We start from the raw sequence: 19,840 nt of genomic DNA on the forward strand, positions 1-19,840 counted from the left end.
CCAAGAGTGTTGATTGTGGATCCAAGCAGACTAAAGCTGTGAACAATCTCAGTCTCTTCACCATCTATCATGATGCTGCCAATTGGTAAGCCGAAAACTAGCAGCGACTAAATAGCTACTATCTGCAAAAGATCCTCTTTTATGCCCTTCTTATCAATAGCTTCTGATTGTCTGCAGCTGAAGGACAAATGATTCCTCACCCAGTGTGAGTCCTTGAAACGATTTCAGGACTGTTAATGATGGACCTGAGGGTCCTGCCTGTATATGCCTTTTCAGTCATGTCTGGTGTTTTGCTATTATTGTTGTGTGTTTCAGAGTCAGATCTGACTCATAGCTGCCCCTCTAGCAAGTTGTCAGAAACTTTACATTGTATGGCCCATGTTTTTGCCTCAGAGCAGCTGGCAGATTTGAACTGTGTGCCTTTAGGTTGGCAGCACAACTCCTTACCTACTAGGCCATGTCAGCCTGCAATTCCAACTTCTAAAATCCCTTTCCTCATTTTTTGGGAGGGTTATGTCAATTGATATAGAGTGAATCTGCCTTTAAAAACCCCATGTCCGTCAGAGCTGAACCCCACGTCTGTCAGATCCATCATGCTTTCAATGGATGATTGTTCAGAAGTCCATTGTCATGTCTTTCTTTTGAGGGCTCTGGATTGATTTGAACCTCCAAGGCTTTGGTTAATGCTGAGCATGTTTGAGTTTGCAACACACAATTTTGGGTTAGAGTTGACCAAAAGGAATTTGAAGAAATTTGAGGTATAACCATTTCTCTGTTGACGGCAACTGTAGGGAAATGTGGTTATAGGCAGGTGTGGAAATGCTCACATGGCTCTGTCTCGTGCTTGCCCTTCCCCTTGTCTAGCTGTCCTTCCCACCTGTCACCCCCGCTGAGCCATCTAGGCACATGGCTACCACAGCATCTTTCTCTCCACAGCCCTCCTTCTCCAGCATTTCCTCTGCTGCCTATGTGGGTTCCTCTGATTGACTGGTTGGTAGCTCTTTTGATCCTAACCATCATTTCTTTCCTTTCTCAGCCTCTCCTGCAATTGAGTCTCAGTCCTAATAAAAAATAAAAATCTGTTACTCATAACTCATGGTGGTTCTTCTCTAGTTAGCACTAGAAATTAAGCATATCTTTGGTTCGAAAATCAGGAGGAAAAGGAATTTGTCTAGCTACTTTTCCTTTACCATTCCCTCTTTTCAAATGTACATATTTATAAATTTGGTAAAAATAAATGCATTTTGTGTTCACAGATGCTTTCATCTTACATGACTATTTCTAGAGTCTGCTGAAGTTACAAATGCTTCCAAAGTGTTTTTACTATCAATGTATATCTTCAGTCCGTCCTACATCATGTATATAAAACAGAAAATATTTCTTCTAGAAATCTCTTTTCTGACCAAAAAAATTTTAACGTTGCTTCTGTTGAATAAAGAGATATTTAATATTTTATGGTTTTAATATAATAATTTTGGAAATTATTTGATTAACTGTTGTTGATTGCCTTAGAGTTGAACACAACTCATAGTGACCCTGTGAACAAAAGGCCAGAAGCCCCCCTACAACATTTATCCAAGTTCATAGAGTTTCTGGAGGCATGTTATTTAGGAATTGAATGCCCCTGCTGTTCCAGATAATAAATAAAGTCATGTGGGTTATTTTTCCATTACGACTAGAAAGTTCTGTTCTTATACTTCCATGTATAATATATCTTTTAATCTAGTTGGTTTATTAATATTAACTGCATGCAAAGAGCAAGATTATATCTTTTACTGTGAAACAAGTCGTTTTTTAGGTGTATTTCTATCTTTTGGTGTTGTGTATCATAGAGTCGAAACCAACCCATAGCTGACCTTCCGGTGGGTTTTCAGAGGCAGTTAATTGCATGGGAGGAGACTGCCATCCTTCTCCTGTGGAGCTGTTGGTGGCTTCAACCTGCGTGCCTTTGGGATTGCAGCTCAGCTTCTTGCCACTAAGCCCCTGGAACTCCATAATAAATAAAAAGCTAGATAACTTTTATCTAGCTTTAAAATTTTTATCACTAGTGAATTATGTAGTAATGGTTGTGAAAGGAATTAATAACATCAGTGACAAGATCAGAGGAGTGGCTTAATTTATCATTATTGATTTTAATGAAGCCTATCATACAATACAAAGCATATAACATTTTACAAAGTACATAAATATGAGACACAATGATTTATCAAACTTTACATTAGGAATTTTCATAGGAACTAAAGTTAAAATCTGCCCCTTGAAAACATAACTATGTTTTGTGTTACGATAATAATGTTACATTTAAAAATCAAGAAGATATTCAAAAGTGTCATTATCATGTTCCCATAGCATCCAAATGAGGGAATTACTTTTTGATAATGTAAAATTAATAGGCTACAGTACTCTAGGAGATTTACAGAAAAGCTTCATCAGTAAAGGATTTCTTGCTATGAAATAATCTCTCCCTGGACAACATCCTATTTGCATGTATTAAAGAATATTTGTATAAGAGAAGATAACGCTTTATCCTTTTTTGTTTATATTTAAAAATACCTTTTTTCCCCCCAATACATGCAGTTGCATCCCCCACCACCCCCAATATTTTAATGTGGCATTGATGAACAAGCCAGATTCAGCAAATTAGACAGATTGTTCAGGAACGTCTGCTGACATGCTCATAATGTTCCAGCTTTCTTCATAGCCCTACCTTGGGCCCCTTGTTTCCATTTGCCTTGGTCGGCTGCTTCTTCCAGTAGTTTTATCTTTGCTTTCGGGCAAATGCTGTACTTTGGGTCTCATAGTTGATTGTTTTAAGGAGCGTGTTCCTCTCGAGCATTATAGTTCACACTACAAGTGTTTGTGGCTGGGAGGTCATCTGAGAAGTGGCTTCAGTTCTTAAAGAGAGGGTAAGTTCAAGTGCACTTAGATAGCATGAAGTCAGGGGAGGAACTGAATATTCCCAATTTTGGTTCAGCCAAGCTGATCCAAACATTGATTCATTGTGATCAGTTGTGTGGCAGAAATTCTTCTGTCTCACATTGAAAACATGTCCCAAAGAGAGTCCTTGTCAGATGCTGAAAGTTCAAACCATTGTTTTCATCTCAGAGACGCCATTGGGCCAAAGGGAAGGGTCATTACATTATTGTCTTATTTGTAAAGCTCTAGTTTAACTTGGTAGGAAGCTCTGGTGGCTTAGTGGCCAGAAGCTGTGCTGTACTCCCAAAGGCATATGGTTCAAATCCACAGCTGCTCCATTTAGAAGGATGGGAAATCCCCTCTCATGGGATTAAGTACCTCTGAAAACCTGCTGGAGAGTCAGCTCTGGGTCAGTTCCTACTCTGCAGCACAGAGCAAAAGCAACAATTCAACTTGAGGAAGTATGAATATATTTGTCAGAGCTTTTTAAGAGTCCCTGGAGGGGACAAACAGATAAGCACTTCCCTGCTCATCAACAGACTGGCTTATCAGTTTGAACTTGCTCAAAAATGCCTCAGAAGAAGAATTGGTAATCTGGGTCTAAAAGCTTTGAAAGTTTTATGATGCCCACTTGTAACCTGCACATGTGGCATCACCATGTGTCGGAATCCATCCAACATGTTTGGTTTGGTTTGTTTTTTTCTATTTTCATAGAAGTTTTACAATGGTGACTGAAGGTGAATAATTCCCAGTTTTGATTTCAGGTACAGGGCTAATAATGAAAACATATGCATCATCTCATTTCTTTTAGGAGGTAGAGGCTTGGGTTTCTAATTTCTGATCCTCTTGCTGTATTTCTTTTTTTCTAAAAGTTTATCTTTACATAATATTCTTCCAGGGCTTCTCTTGCTTTCTCCCTTCTCCTCCTCCATGCCTTTCTGAAAGGCATTTTAATGTTGTCTATTAGGAATTCTATCAAACTTTGTGAAAAGTTATCTCCATGGTAGAAATTATACAATTCAATTGTGCAGAAAACTGGATATTCCAATTTTGTGTTGGTCAGTGAAGCATAGAAATCAGAGTTCTTCCAAACAAGTCCAGTGTGATTGATTCATAGTAGATGATCATTACAATAGTCATCTCACCAAAGGAACAATGTGCTTAGCACTGTATTATGTTTAGGGAAAGGTGATATTTTAGAAATGAACAATGAATAAAAGCAACTTAGTAATATAAAAATATCATCTCAGAAATCTTTTGAAAAATAGTAGATAGTAGCTTATTATTGATATTCTTTGTTAGCATTAATTTACTAAACTTTGTTTGCAGAATGACTCTGAACTGAACCTTGTGAACATTATTTTGCATACATTTAGTTTTAGCATGCTATCCTGAAAAAACAAAGTGAACCATGTACAAAGCTTGACTTATGATAAATATTCCTTATTTCTATTTGGGTTATACATCCCTTAGTGAATTTAGCTTTTTTATTTGCTTATATTTAAGAATTTGTTTTAAATTTAAGAATACCTTTAATCCAGCATGAGGCTATAAGGAAACTTTAAAAATTTGTGTTAAGTGTGTGTTTGTAATTAGAAGAACAATTGTGGTAATGATTAGAAGGAAAACATTTGAGAAAGCATGTTTTAAATGCAGTTAATATTTAGATTAAAGCAAGATCATAGGTGGAACTTTTTTAAAAGTCTATTCCTGGATGATTATAAATATTGTTCTCTTGAGTGAAATCATATTCTTACATATGTGTAAGGAAACTCTGGTGGCCGAGTGGGTAAGAGTTGCACTGCCAACACAAAGGCAAGCAGTTTGAATCCAGCAGCTGCTCCCTGGGAGAAAAATGGGAAATTGCCTCTCATGTAATTTATAGCCTCTGAAAGCCCACTGAAGGGTCACCTGTGAGTCAGTTCCAACTTGATGACAGCACATAACAACATATAGTTAAATTTATTAAATATATTTTGAGGGTGCCTTTTCTCCTAAAATAGGTTTACCCCAAATCAGGGCAATTGTGATGCATAACAAATCTAAAAATCAGAGTAGGGCAATTGTCTAGGACTTCCTAGGCCATAATTACCTCTTTTTTTAAAATAAAGTTTTTATTTTATACTGGTTTACTTACAAAGTTCATATACGTTGTTTTTCACACTGGATCTTTCCCATTTTCTTCACCCACCCATCAAATTGTACGACCCTATGATTAACCCACCCCATCCTCACGCCTCTGCTCCCCTTGGATCCTCATACACATTCTATTATAATGATCTTATACTATATTTGTCCTTATAGGACTCGGTTCATTTAGCATAAATCTTTATGGAAATACACTGCCACACTTCTGTTATGGAGAAGGCCCAGGGTTTGAACTGCTGACCTTTCTGCCCCCCTCTTTTTTAGCTGTCAAAGATTTACCTACAGATACATGAGGGGTGTGTGTGTATTTGGGTGTGTGTACACTCATGAGTTACATATATGTCTCTGTGTGTGTGTGTGTGTGTGTGTGTGTGTTTAGTGTAGTTGCTATAACTAATATAGTTATTAATGTGTATATACAATCTATTTCCTTATACAATCTATTAAAATAGATGATATTTTTTCCTTTTTAGGCTATTATCCTAAGGATCTGATTAATTATTTTATCTCTTTAGATAAAAGTTGCCTTCAGTATGTGGAACACTCTTTTTGTCGTTAGCTTTTGGAATAGAGGCAGGAAATACGATAAAACAAGATTGTAAATGAGCTTTTGGAGAAATCAAACCTCTAAGTAAAGTGGGAAGGGTGACATTAAGTGTGAATCAACTTGGTAAATATTGAATCAAAAGACAATCAGTAACTGTTGGATTCAACTACTTAATTTTCAATTGTTGTTGTTGTTGTGTACCATAAAGTTGGAACTGACCCATAGCTGACCCTCCGTTGGGTTTTCAGAGGCAGTTACTTGCATAGGAGGAGATGGTCCATCCTTCTCCTGCACAGTGGTGGGTGGCCTTGAACCATATACCTTTGGGATTGCAGTGCAACATCTTTCCTCTAGGCCCCAGAACTCCCCTTTTTTCAGTTGTTGTTTTTGTTGTTATGTGCCATCAAGTTGCCTGTGACACATAGCGACCCTATGTACAACAGCCCTAAACCCTGTATTGTCCTGTAGCAATCTTACTGTCTCTGACACACTTACCCCCATTACCCCACTCACTGAATCAATCTATCTCATCGAGAGTCTTCTTCGCGAGCATGATGTCCCTCTCCAAGGACTGGTCCCTCCTTGTGACATGTACGAAGTATGTCAGATGAAGCTTCAAGTCCTTGCCTCCAAGAAGCAGCCTGGTTTAACGCTCTCTAGGACAAACCTGTTAGTTCTCTTAAAAGTGCATGCACCACAGCTCAAAGGTAGCAGTTCTCCTTCTGGTATCCCTCGTCATTGTCCAGCTCTCTGACACATAGCAAGTGATTGCAAAGACCATAGCCTATATCAAAAAGGCATACCTTAGTCTCCAGACTAACATCATTGCTCTTCAGTACTTTGGAGAGGTCTCTAACAGCAGACTTTCGTAATGTGTTGTTGTTGTTGTTGTTATGTGCCATTGAGTTGCTTGCGACTCATAGCTAATATTGTAGCTAATGTTAGATATTGTAGTTAATGTTAGATGGATCTTAGCTGAAAGCAGGGAATATCTATCTGTGTTTCATTGACTATGCAAAGGCATTTGACTGTATGGATCACAACAAACTGTGGCTGACTCTGAAAAGAATGGGAATACCAGAATACTTGATCATGCTAATGAGAAACCTGTACTTGAAACAAAAGGCAGTCGTCAGAACAGAGCAAGGAAACACTGCATGGTTCAAAATTAGGAAGGGCATACACCAGGGATGTGTCCTGTCTCCATACCTTTTCAACCTGTATGCAGAACAGATTTTCCGGGAGGCTGGGCTCTATGAGGAGAAATGTGGAATCAAGATTGGTGGAAGATCTATCAACAATCTGCGATATGCAGGTGACACAAACCTGCTTGCTGAAACTGAGGAGGACCTGAAGCACTTGCTGCAGAGGGTCAAGGACTGCTGCCTCCAATATGGATTGAGGCTCAGTGTCAAGAAGACAAAGATTCTCACCACTGGACCAATTGGCAGTATCAGGATGGATGGTGAAGAGATTGAGATTGTTCCCAATGCAATACATCTTTTAATTTCCTGGGTGCTAGTGCCAAGAGTGTTGATTATGGAGCCAAGCAAATGAAAGCTGTTCACAATCTCAGTCTCTTCACCATCCATCACGATACTAGCTTGAATAAATAACCATTGAAATAAACTGCTTCTTGTGTGTTTTCTTCAAGAGGAAAAGGTGTTTTACTTTGGTCTGTTGGCTTGCTGTTTTGGTTTAGCATTTGTGACCTCACCAGAAGAGATAATTTGATGAACTTGATTTTGGCCTAGGGTAACACTGAAGAAGAGCTACCTCATTTGGATCCAGGTTTCCTTTCTTTCACTAATTCTGTTTGCCTCACCCACTTAACTTCACATTCTTCTAAGTTATGAGGATGCTTGGTCTATCAATGGATACTCGGAAGGTTTTTACAAGCTATCAAATGGTGTCATACTTAATCAGCAACATTTTATCAAACATATAGCTGTCTCCCTGTCTTTATAGTTGGTAACTAAAGTTGATCTGATCATCCTGTGTGGTGCCAGTTAACAGTGCCCAGTTACTTACTCTGTCTGGCTTTCAAGTTTTGCTACCAGAAAGGTGTAAGAGGAATACATCTCACTCTTGTGTATGATGAACATTTGAAAAATAATAAAATGAAAAATCTGAGTAGACAGAAAAATGCATTTGTTTTCATTTGGTATCTTTAAAAATAGATAGGAAATGTCTTCCCATTTTGGGGGTGTTGTAAAATGGTTATCTATCTATCATCTATCTAGCTATCATCTATCTCTCTATCTTATCTTTCTATCTATCTATCTATCTATCTATCTATCTATCTATCTATCTATCTATCATCTATCTTTGCATCTATAAGAAGATGCACTGCAGTCCCGGAGGCATGCACTTTGAGGCCACCAGCTGCTCCATTGAACAAAGATGGGTGATCTCCTCCCTTTGAAAACCTGCCAGAGGGTTAGTCATTCTGACTCTATGGTAAATAATAATTTTTGACAGTTTCTTAAATGTACCAGGCTGTGAGCTAAGCACATTATTTGCATTTTCATTTGTAACATCAGCATAAAAATATAAATACCTTTATTTGTTGACATTTCAGAAATGAGTTAATTTGGTGTAATGTGTTACATGTCACATTACTAACCAAAAGGTCTGTGATTAGAACTCACAGATTAGGTCTGTGGTGGCCTCATCCCATCATGGAAGCCTGGTGGAAGGCATCTTTGTGATCAAATCCATGCCATGGCAGTTGTTATGTTTTTAGGTGCCATAGAATCCAGTAAGACACATAGTGACCCTATGAACAATAGATCCGAACCCTGCCCTGTCTATGCAATCCTCTCTCCCCATAGTGGCAGTCACCATGTCAAGCCACATGGGTGAGGATCTTCCTCTCCTTCACTGACCCTCAATGTTTCCAACCATCATGTTCCTCTCCAAGGAATAGCCCCTCCTAGCAACATGCCCAAAATTTGTGAGGCAAAGCTTGATCATCTGTGCTTCCAAAGAGCACTCTTTTCAAGGCAAATTTGTTTGTTCTTTTTGCAGTCAATGAGATGTTCAGTGCTCTTCTCCAACACCACTGCTCAAAGGCGTCAATTCTTCTGTCATCCTTTCCAGTCACTTGTTATGCATCAGAGAGCTGGACATTGTAGTTAGGATTGTCATTGTTTTTAAAAACAGAGTAATAGGTGAAGTTGGAGATTTTTGTGTGTTTGTGCCAGGTCTTTATATATCTAGTTTTTTGTTTTGTTTTTACAGAGTAGCTCAAATAGATAATAGATTGAAAAGAGATTGTGGTTGTTAACAATTACAGCTTGTTTGGCTCTGCAATCAAAATTCTTGGCACCAGCAGTCAGGAAATCAAAAGATAAATTGCATTGGGAAAATCTGCTGTCAGAGATCTTTCCAGAGTACTGAAAAGCAACAGTGTCAGTCTCGAGACTAAGGTGTGCCTAATCCAGGCCATGGTCTTCTCAGTTACTTTCTATACACCAGAGAGTTGGACAGTGACTAAAGATGACTGAAGTAGAATCGATGCATTTGAGTTGTGGTGCTGCTGAAGAAGAGTCTTGAATATACAGTGGACCACCAAGAAAACAAATAAGTTTGTCTTGGAGAGGGTGAAATCAAGTTTCTCTGTGAAGGCTAAGATTTTGAACCTCCATCTCACATACTTTGGGCACGTGGCCAAGAGGGACCCATCCTTGGTGAAAGACACCATGCTTGGAGGGAGAGCACAGGAGAGGAAGACCCTGGATGAGATGGATTGATACAGTAACTAGGGCAATGGGGGTTGATGCATCAGAATCAGAGACAGGTTCAGAACAGTTCAGGCTTCAGAGCTGCTGTATATACGGTCGCTCTCAAGAGCACATAACAACAATAGCCAAAATATAAAAAAAATTCTCTCCCTTTTGTTCCTCTTCTCGGTTTCTGACCATGAGTTCTGATCATGGCTAGTCTTCTGTTCAAGTTTTTGACAATCAGTTGAAGTTACCTTCTAACTGATTGTAGGGTCGTTTCTCTTCAGGGTAGAACCACTGTGATGGATCCACAGAGGGTAACAAAGAAGTATTCAATTCAGAAAGCCTTGGTTGTTTGGATAGAAAAAAGGAAAGTTAATCATTAAAGACAATGACTGCTGTAAACATATCCCATCCCCTGGGTGTATCTGATCCCAAAACCACATTGTGTCGACCTTCATTTTTTTCACATGAAAAAATGTCTGTGGCTCTTTCTGTTTCAACTCTTTTTGTTTTTTTAATTGTAAGAAAACATGAATGGGGCTACAAGGAGGTAAGGGTTTGAAGCAGAAGAGTGAGGATGGCCAGGGATGAAATCACAGGGCTGCACAATTTGGTGGTTGGGGAAGTGGGTGAAGGAAATGAGAAAGATCCAGTGGGGACCAGTAAAGACAGGGTGAGTATAGTCCAATGGTGATTTTTTTTTAAAGAAAGAAATTGCCTTAGTCACTTATGTGTTTCTCATTTGGGAATGGGGCGCAGACTCTCTGGCTTCTTCATGCTTAACAGGGGCGTTGAGGTGAAAGGGGAAGGGGAGCACACTTTTAACACTTTACTGATGGTCCTGGGTTGAGGCTGCATGGCTTCTTGTTCAGTTGGAAGATATTTTCCTGACACTTTCTGCCTTCTGGACTGCAGAGTGTTTGCCAAGGTGAGTCCAGTGTGTATGGATGGTTGAACCCTGAGGGTTTATCCTCCTTTGCTTCCTTAGCTGGCAGTTATATTTCCCTTTTGTCTTTGGAACTAGGCTCATGGTCTGGAGCAAGACTCAGTGTTAAGGTCACCTATAGGAAAGGGAGCAAACCGAGAGAGAACAAACTTGTGAATTACAAATGTACTGGGGAAGGATGTGGAGAAAAGTGGCTTAGATAAAATTGCTCCTATACACTAGGTTGCTCTCCCCAGCAACCTGAGGACTCTCCCCAGGGGCTGGGGGGCTCTCCCCAGGCACTGAGTGTCACTCCCTGGGGGGCCTGATGACACATCCCAGGGGCTCCATGGCTCTCCCTGGGGCTGGGTTGCACAACCCAGGGACTGGGCAGCACACTTCAGGGCTGGGTCTGGCCCCTGGGGTGTGCTTCCCCCTCCCCCAGTACTGCCCAGCCCCCAGAGTGTGTCTGTTTAAACTTTTATCTAAGCTTTCCTATGAGTACAAAGTGACAGTAGTAGCTGAAATGGTCCACATTTAGGGAGCTCTCACTTAAGTGAATGGCTTTAGATATTTGTGATGCAGTTGATGGTAATTTTGCTACCATCTCTAGGGGAAATGGTCCTTTGGGTTTGTTTCTTTTTAAATTCATCTTTATTTGCAACTCTGCTTTTTAAAATTTTTATTTTTACTTACTGTTTTTATTTGGGTGAACTTTTGAAAATCATACTGGTTTTTCATTCAGTCATTCACAGATGTTTTGTCTTCTAACATTAATTACTATTTATTAACAATTAATTTCATTAATATAATGAAATATTAATGTAAAAATATTAATTAGCATAATTAATTAGTATTAAAATCATTATTCTATATTGTCTTTCCCTTCCTTTTTATTATTTATTTTATAAATGAATAATAATGAACTTATTGATGGTGGCAGTAGTGCTTAAGTAATCTCCCACGTTTTGGACTCTGGAATAAAGACTTAATATACATCATCATTCAGTTCTTGAAGTAACTCTCCTAGTTGTTATACAGTTGAATAGGGTGAGGCTGAGAGAAAATGAGTATCTTGCTCCCAATGTCACATAGTTAGGTAGGAGATGAAACTGAATTGAAACCCAGGTCAGCAGAGAATTGTTACTGTCTTGTGGAGGATTTTAGGAGTCCCTCTGTGATGTAAATTGCTAAGCCCTCAGCTACTAAGCCTTGTTGGCTTAAATTTGTTCAGAAGTGCTCTGCATGGAAGGCCAGGTGATGTCATTCCAAATATCACAGTCTGTGAAAACCCTCTGTGGCCTATGTCACTCTGACACATATGGTGTTTATATCAGACAAGATTGGCTAGACCATCACTAGTAAAGAAAAGTCGTTGATTTTCTTCCCTGCTGTGTTAAAGGATGGATTATGAACAGAGAATGCCAGTTAGTCTGAAGAGGTAATGCCTTAAAGCCGTGGGTGCTCCCCTGTTTTTTGGTTGTGATTGTAGAGGTAACATCTCCTGTTTGGTAGAGGCCTTATTAGCTGCTTACCAGGGCCAGTGGTCTACCAGGCCCATAAAAGTATTCAGGTTTATGATTCTAGACTTAAAGGTCAAGAGCAGGCAGTTTTACACTTTCCTCAGTGTAGTTAACAATGAAGATTCAACTGCCACTTTCTACTGGAGTGTTTTTATCACCTTCCAAAAACGTTTAAGATGTTACTTGCTTTCAGTTTTAATCCATTTTGTCTTTCTTTACCCCATACCTATCAAAATACTGAATAAATGCACAGGAAACTGATGGTTTACATGAATTAAGTCTTTGGGGTTGGGCCTGGCTCACTGTTGACTTTCCACTGGCCTTCTGAGTCTGTAAATCATAGCAGGTGCAGACAGCTCATGCTTCTTTCTTCCTTGGAGCGGCTGGTTGATTGGAGCCCCTGAGATGCTGCTTTTTGGTTAGCAGTGCACACTCTGCAGGTGGAGTTGCTCAATACAGCTTTTGCTGTCTTTGAAACATCTTCTTGTTGATTGATGGCCAAGTTGAGCACAACTCATAGCGACACTCTGAACAAAAGACTTGAAACCTTTCTGTAATTATCATTTCTTAAAGTTCAGAGTTCCCAGAGGCATGTTGTCTAGGAAGTAAATGCCACTCTACTTTGAAACATAAGCCCCACATAGTCCAGCTTTTCCTTAGTCATCTCAGATGGCTGATAGGCGGTTAGTTCTCTCAGTGGCTGATTGGTGTCTGCCACATGTGAGTGTCATTACCCAGTGAATTGAATACTCCGGTCCTGGATGTACTTAGCATCTTTCTTCTGTTGAATTAAAAAGAACAAGAGAACCCATGCTTTTGATTCCCTGGGATGGAGTGAGTATAAGATGATAACTAAACCAAAAAGTAAACCTTTGAATGTCTTCAATAAGCAAACTTTGTCTTCAGGCACACTGGTGTTCCTGAAGTTTGTTTCCAGTGTTGGCTTGAGAGAACTCTCGCTAGTTAGTTTTAGAAGTCATGCCAGTACCATTTTCTTTGTAACTCTTAAGAAATGGAAAATTTTAAAGCACTTGACAATCCTAGATTCATTTATTTTTATTTATTTTTTTTAGATGCAAAAGAAATCGTTTTAAAAGCGCAGATCTTAGCTGGAGGAAGAGGAAAAGGTATCTTCAACAGCGGACTGAAAGGTGGCGTTCATTTAACAAAAGAGTAAGTCTACAGCTTTTCATTTCTTTTCTGTAGGCCAAGCAGTTAATGGAGTATCTTGTTCATGGTTGAAAAGGAAACTGAGAAGGAAGGCTGGGGTAAGGTACCAGATATAGAAAAGGAAAAGACACAGCTTTGACACTGTTTTTTTCCCTCCCCTTTTCCATTAAAACAATTTTTTCTTAGTGTCAAGCATGATTTGGTCATGTTGTAAGTAGGTGATAGTCCTTACAGAAGGACAGTATTTTGGCCATTGAAAAAGAAGAAGACCCTCAAAACGGATGGCACGGTGACTGTAGCAGTGGATCGGAGGCTGGGGCAAGCCTTTGCGCAGGATGGGCTTATTCCCAGGGTAATTATGAGTTGTAGTCGTCTCGACAACACTTAGCAACATCTTGTGAAAGCTTACTGCTCCTCTTCTCCTAGAACAACCAGTCATTTGTCATTAGTGATGGGAATGATGCACCTTGCAGATTAGCTGCTGCTTCTACAGTGGCACAGCCCTGTTGACGAAGCAAGCATCGCTGTCCTTTACTGTGACCTCAGATGTGTGTGCTCTCAGATAGTCCAAGCTTTCCTTTATCTCAGGCTGGCTTTTTCTAAGCACCACATACTTTCTTCTCCTGTCTCTTACCATCACACATTTTCCTCTCATATTTTCTTATAACCCTTATCCTGTCTCTTGTCCATTCATTGTTCAGTGCTCCTTAATTGCCCACTGTCAATACTTTATTCTTTTTCATTTCTTTTCTGCATCTGTTATGCTTAAGAAACTTTTGGTTTCAATTAATAAAGTCAGCATGGCCTCTTTACTGTGGTTGTACCTTAATTGGAGGAAAAGAAAAGAGATAAGCAAGCATCTTATATTTCATTCATTTGTTCAGCCTCTCGATTTGCCTCATCTCTGATATTAGAAACATTTTCTTCTTCTTGTTGTTGTGCGCCATCAAGTCGAGTACGGCTCACAGCAACCCTGTAAACAGCAGACCTGAACCCTGTCCTATCCTGTGCTGTCCTCATTGGCTCTGACATAGTTGACATGCTGCAGGCACTGTGGCCCATCATCTCACTGGGGTTATTCCTCTTCTTTACTGACCACTTTCCCAAGCCTGATGCTGCCTTCCAAGGAACAGCCTTTCCTAGCAACATGCGCAAAATATGAAAGAGGCGAAGCGTCTTCATTTTTGCCTCCAGGGAGCACTCTGGCTGTGCTTTTTCCAAGACAGATCTGTTTGCTCTCTTGACAGTGCATGAGAGACTCAGTACTCTTCTCAACACCACAACTCAAAGGCATCTTTGTTCATACTCTGTCATCATTATTCACAGTCCAACTCTCAGATGTGTAGCACCTGATTGAAAAGACCGTAGCCTGAATCAGGTGCACTTTAGTCTTCAAACTGACATAGTTGTTCTTCAGTATTTTGGAGAGGTCCCTGAAACATACTTGTCCGATGTGATTCATCTCCTGGTCTCCTGGTTGTTGGGACCAAAGGAGTTGATTACTGATCCAAGAAAGGTGAAACATTGATAACTTCAGTCCTCCTGTATCATGAGGCTGCATATTGGCCCAGGGGTGAGGAGCTTTGTTTCCTTGATATTGAGATGTAATTCATATTAGAGGCTGTATAGTCCTTGATCTTATGCAACAAGCATCTTAACTCCTTCTCTACTTCAGCAAGCAATATTGTATCATCTGCATAACATGGGTTGTTGATGAGTCTGCCTCCCCTCCTGATGACACATTCTTCTTCATAGAGTCCAGTTTCATGAATTATTCAGTGTAAAAAAAGTAAGTACAGAGAAAGAATACAACCCTGATGCACATCCTTCCTGATTTTAATCCATGAAGTGTTCCCTCGCTCTGTTCAGATGACAACTTCTTGGTCTTAGATATAGATTACATATAAGCACAATCATAAAACACATATAAATATTCTTCTAGTATTCTCTGCTTTTAGCCAGAGATCCATCTGACACCAACAGAGATATTCTTGGTGCCACACCTCTATAATTTCTGCTTGATGATCTTCAGCAAAAACAGATGATTAAATTAGATGAGGTAGACCCTATGCAGGATGGAATGCACGTATCTAGGTACTTCTTTAAAAATATTTTAACATGGAAATGAATGGGATTTCTTTTTTCTTTTTCTCTCTCCATAGCCCTAAAGTTGTAGAAGTACTGGCTAAACAGATGATTGGGTATAATCTAGCAACGAAACAAACTCCAAAAGGAGGTGTGAAGGTTAACAAGGTAATATGAGTGCTTTTGATCATTTTCTATGTAAGTGTTTTTTAAAAAGAAAGGAAAACCATGCTTCACTTTTATATTGGTTTTCATGCAGTCATTCACAGATGCTACATTTTATTCAAGTAAATTGGGTTTTATATAATATATGCATTTTAATGTTGTCATTAGTATATTTTATCATCTTTCTCATCAAATCCTCATTGTGACTTGTCTGTTCTCTGACATGCCTCCCCCATCCATCTCCTCATAGCTAAATATGGCTATTGCAGTTAGCAAATAGTAAATAGGATTTGTATAACTTTTCAAAAGGTGAGGGAGGAGGGGAGACAAGAGAGTAAAAGAAGGTGGAGGAAGGGAGATAAAACTGTGCTTCACTTTGGATAGAATCTCGTAAAAAAATGACTCTTTGGTGATGTTCCCTTTGATTTGTTAAACTTCATATAATCCATTTAATAATTGGCATGACTTGGAAGAAGAGCAAAAAAAAAGGTTGTAGTGTATCAATATTATTTTTTTTATCATATGATAATATGGCTGAGGGTGAGTGAGCAAGCAGAGCAGAAGCTTTCCCTTTTAGAACACAGAAACCCTCTGTGGAAAGCTGGAAAGGACTTGGGAGAGCAGCTGAGCCCTTCGGTCCAGGTGGGATCAGCCGCACAATCTGCAGGGCTTACCGCGAAACGACAGTACAGGGACCCTGGGTCTAATTTCTCAGTAGCAACGGCAAAGCAGTATGCCATGCATGGTGCCCTACAGAGCACGAGGATTCTTTCAATTTGCAGCCTGAGGCCTGAGAAGTGCAGATGGCTGGAAGCCTGGGGTGACTGTGAATTAGGGTTGCGCTTTGGGGAGGTCCTTGGCTGCCCTGATGATATAGCATCATGTTCAGGGCTTGGGGCCATGGGAGCATACGCTCGATTTCACTTTTCAGAGAGAAAATTGTGGGAAGTTTTTGACATGACCTAAAGGAATTGCCATGTGATTCGGAACATGCTTGCTCCAAGAGGGTCTATGCTGGCTGCGCAGGGACATTGAGGGAGACACGAGTCCGCAGGTCACTAGTCAGTCACTGAGAACAGAGTCTTTCTCAAGAGTAGACAGGCTAACACGCTCTGCTGCTCAAGGTAATTTCCCTGGCTCTCAGACAGATGCAGGAACTCTGCAAACTTCTACAGTATTTCACTTAGTTGCTTTGCTTTGCATTTGGTTGGGGTGGCACAGTACTATTTTAAATCTCATCATTTTGATGGTGACACACGTGAGGTTGCCATGAGTATAAGGTGACGGATGCAATAGCACCTGCTATCTTCGTTCCAAATTTGCCTTGTTGTTTAGGAGAGCAAAAACATATTGGTAAGTGGAGGTTTTTGGTGGCGTGAGCTCAGGTATATGAGAATCTCTGTTGATTGAGTTAATGGTTTAGGCAGCACTTGTTAAAACTTCTTTTATGTCCCGGCAAACATTCTGGAATAGAGCAATGTCATTTCCACGTAGATATTACTTTTTTCCTCTTAGTGTCAGGCCTGTTGTAGTAGAGGATCAGTAAAAAAGAGGAAGGCCATCAGTGTGGTGGATTGACTCCAAGGCTTCAACAACAGGACTCAAGCGCAGAAGGAGTTGTTCGGCGGTACAGGACAAGCCATGTTTTGTTCTTTTGTACAGAAGGTTGCAATGAGTCAAAATCTACGTACAGCACCTAACAACAACAAAAACATAAAATTTAATGCTATTCAACTATTTAATATTTCATGTCTTACATACAAAGGAGAAGAGCCATAATAACCTAACTGATAGGAGTGTTAAGGCTTAAATAAAATAGTACATAAATAAAACAATGCCTAATATGTCTGAAGGAATTGGCCAGAAACAAGGCTCCAGGAGTTGACAGCATACCAGTTGACATATTTCAACAAGCAGACACTGCCCTGGATATGCTCATTAAGTTGTGCCACGAAATCTGGAGGACACCCATATGGCCAACTGACTGGAAAAGATCTATATTTGTTCCCATTCCGAAGAAAGGTGACCCAGCAGAGTGCAGAAACTATGAAATAGTATCATTAATACAATAAGCAAGCAATAGTCTGCTGAAAATTATCCAAAAACAATTGAAGCAACATGTCAACAGAGAACTGCCAGATGTGGAGGCTGGATTTAGAAGAGGTCGTGGTACTAGGGATATTATAGCTAATGTTAGATGGATCTTAGCAGAAAACAAAGAATACCAGAAGAATGCCTGTCTGTTCTTCATTGACTATGCAAAGGCTTTTGACTATGTGGATCACAATAAGCTTTGGCTGACTCTGAGAAGAATTGGAATCCCAGAACATTTGATTGTGCTTATGTGAAATCTATACTTGGACCAAGAGCAGTCGTCAGAAAAGAGCAAGGAGACACTACATGGTTCAAAATCAAGAAGGGGGTCTGTCAGGGATGTATTTTGTCTCCATACCTTTTCAGTCTGTATGCAGAACAGATCATCCGAGACGCTGGGCTGTACGAGGAGGAATGTGGCATTAGGATTCATGGAAGAATCATCAACAACCTGTGTTATGCAGATGATACAACCCTGCTTGCTGAAACTGAGGAGGACCTAAAGCGTTTGCTGCAGAAGATCAAGGACTGCAGTCTTCAAGAAAGATGCTCAGCATCAAGAAAATAAAGATTCTCACCACTGGGCCAATTGGCAGCATCAGTATGGATGCTGAAGAGATTGAGATAGTTAACAGTTTTAGTTTGCTTGGCTCCACAGTCAACACTCTTGGTGCCAGCAGCTAGGAAATCAAGAGATGAATTACATTGGGAAAGTCAGATGTGAGGGACCTCTCAAGAGTACTGAACTGCAACGACATCAGGCTGGGGACTAAGGTGCACCTGATTCGGGCTGTAGTCTTCACAATTACGTGCTATGCATCAGAGAGTTGGACAGTGAATAGGTTTGTTAGAAAAAGAATTGATGCCTTTGAGCTGTGGTGCTGGAGAAGAGTGTTGAATATACCATGGACTGCTAGGAGAACAAACGGGTTTGTCCTGGAGAGAGTGAAGCTGGATTGCTCCTTGGAGTCAAGGATTCTGAAGCTTCGTCTTGACATTTGGGCATGTTGCAAGGAGGGACTGGTTCTTGGAGAGGAACATCATGTTTGGGAGAGTGGAGGGATGGCACAGGAGAGGAAGACCCTTGATGAGATGGATCGATTCTCTGATTGAGGTGGTGGGAGTGAGTGTGTCAGAGACGGTGAAGTTGGCACAGGAAAGAACAGTGTTTAGGGCTCTTGTACATAGGTCATTATAAGTCACAAGCGACTTTACGGCATGTAGCAATAACAGCAACATAACAACAATATGTTGTTGTTGTATGCCCCGATGTACTGCTGTCCTGAGCCATTCTCACTGATTCCAACTAAACAACCTCCACTACCCCAGTTATTATAGTTTGTTATGTGCCGTCGAGTCGCCTGCGACGCATAGTGACAACAACCCTAAAACATACTCTGTCCTGTGCCAGCCTCACTGTCCCCGATACACCCACCCCGATTACCTCAGTCACTGAATCAATCCACCTCATAGAGAGTCTTCTTCTCCTGCACTGTCCCTCCACCCTCCCAAGCATGATGTCTTTCTCCAAGGACTGGTCCCTCCTTGAAACATGGCCAAAGTATGTCAGAAGCTTCAGAATGCTTGCCTTTAAGAAGCAGCCTGGTTTAACCCTCTCCAGGAGGAGCCTGTTAGTTCTCCCAGCAGTCCATGGTATATTAAATACTCTTCTCCAACAGCACAGCTCAAAGGCATCAATTCTCCTTCTATCCTCCAGCTCTTTGATGGATAGCAAGTGATTGCAGAGACTATGGCCTGTGTTGGGTGCACATTAGTCTCCAGAGTGACACCACTGCACTTCAGTACTTTGGAGAGGTCCCTAAGAGCAGACTTTCCCATCACAGTGTGTCTTTTCATTTCCTGGCTGCTGGTACCAAGGGTGTTGACTTTGGAGCCAAGCAAAAACTAAAGCTGTGAACAATCTCAATCTCTTCACCATCCATCCTGATGCTACCAATTGGCCCAGTGGTTAGAATTTTTGTTTTCTTAATATTGAGCCTCAATCCTTATCGAAGGCTGCAGTCTTTGACCTTCTGTAGCAAGTGCTTCAGGTCCTCCTCAGTTTCAGCAAGAAGGGTTGTATCATCTCCATAACTCATATTATTGATGAATCTTCCTCCAATCCTGATATTACACTTCTCCTCATATAGCACAGCCTCCCAGATAAAATGTTCTGCATATAGGTTGAAAATGTGTGGAGATAGGACATATCCCTGGCGTACACCCTTCCCAGTTTTGAATCATGCAGCATTTCCTGGCTCTCTTCTGAGAGCTGCCTCCTCATCCAAGTATAGGCTTCACATTAGCATGATCAAGTGTTTTGGGATTTCCATTCTTCTCAGAGTCATCCACAGTTTGTTATGATCCACACAGTCAAACAGCTTTTCATAATCAATTAAACACAGTTAGACACTCATCTGGTATTCCCTGCTTTCAGCCAAAATCCATCTAATATTAGCTACAATATCCCTAGTACCACGACCCCTTTTAAACGTAGCCTGCACTTCTGGCAGTTCTCTGTTGATGTGCTATTCCA

General features: G+C 40.4%; 1 protein-coding gene across 1 annotated transcript in view; it reads left to right on the forward strand.

Moving 5' to 3' along the window:
- SUCLG2 (succinate-CoA ligase, GDP-forming, beta subunit) overlaps positions 1–19,840 on the forward strand; it is a 300,527-nt gene that overhangs the window by 92,757 nt on the left and 187,930 nt on the right. Inside the window, exons 2-3 of the mRNA XM_006895952.1 lie at positions 12,864–12,963; positions 15,123–15,213. Coding sequence (XP_006896014.1) covers positions 12,864–12,963; positions 15,123–15,213 — 191 coding nt within the window. The remainder of the gene's footprint in view (positions 1–12,863; positions 12,964–15,122; positions 15,214–19,840) is intronic.

This window comes from Elephantulus edwardii, unplaced genomic scaffold (assembly GCF_000299155.1).
Source record: "Elephantulus edwardii isolate Elephantulus edwardi_28Jun2011 unplaced genomic scaffold, EleEdw1.0 scaffold00177, whole genome shotgun sequence".
In the NCBI taxonomy this organism is placed as follows: domain Eukaryota; kingdom Metazoa; phylum Chordata; class Mammalia; order Macroscelidea; family Macroscelididae; genus Elephantulus; species Elephantulus edwardii.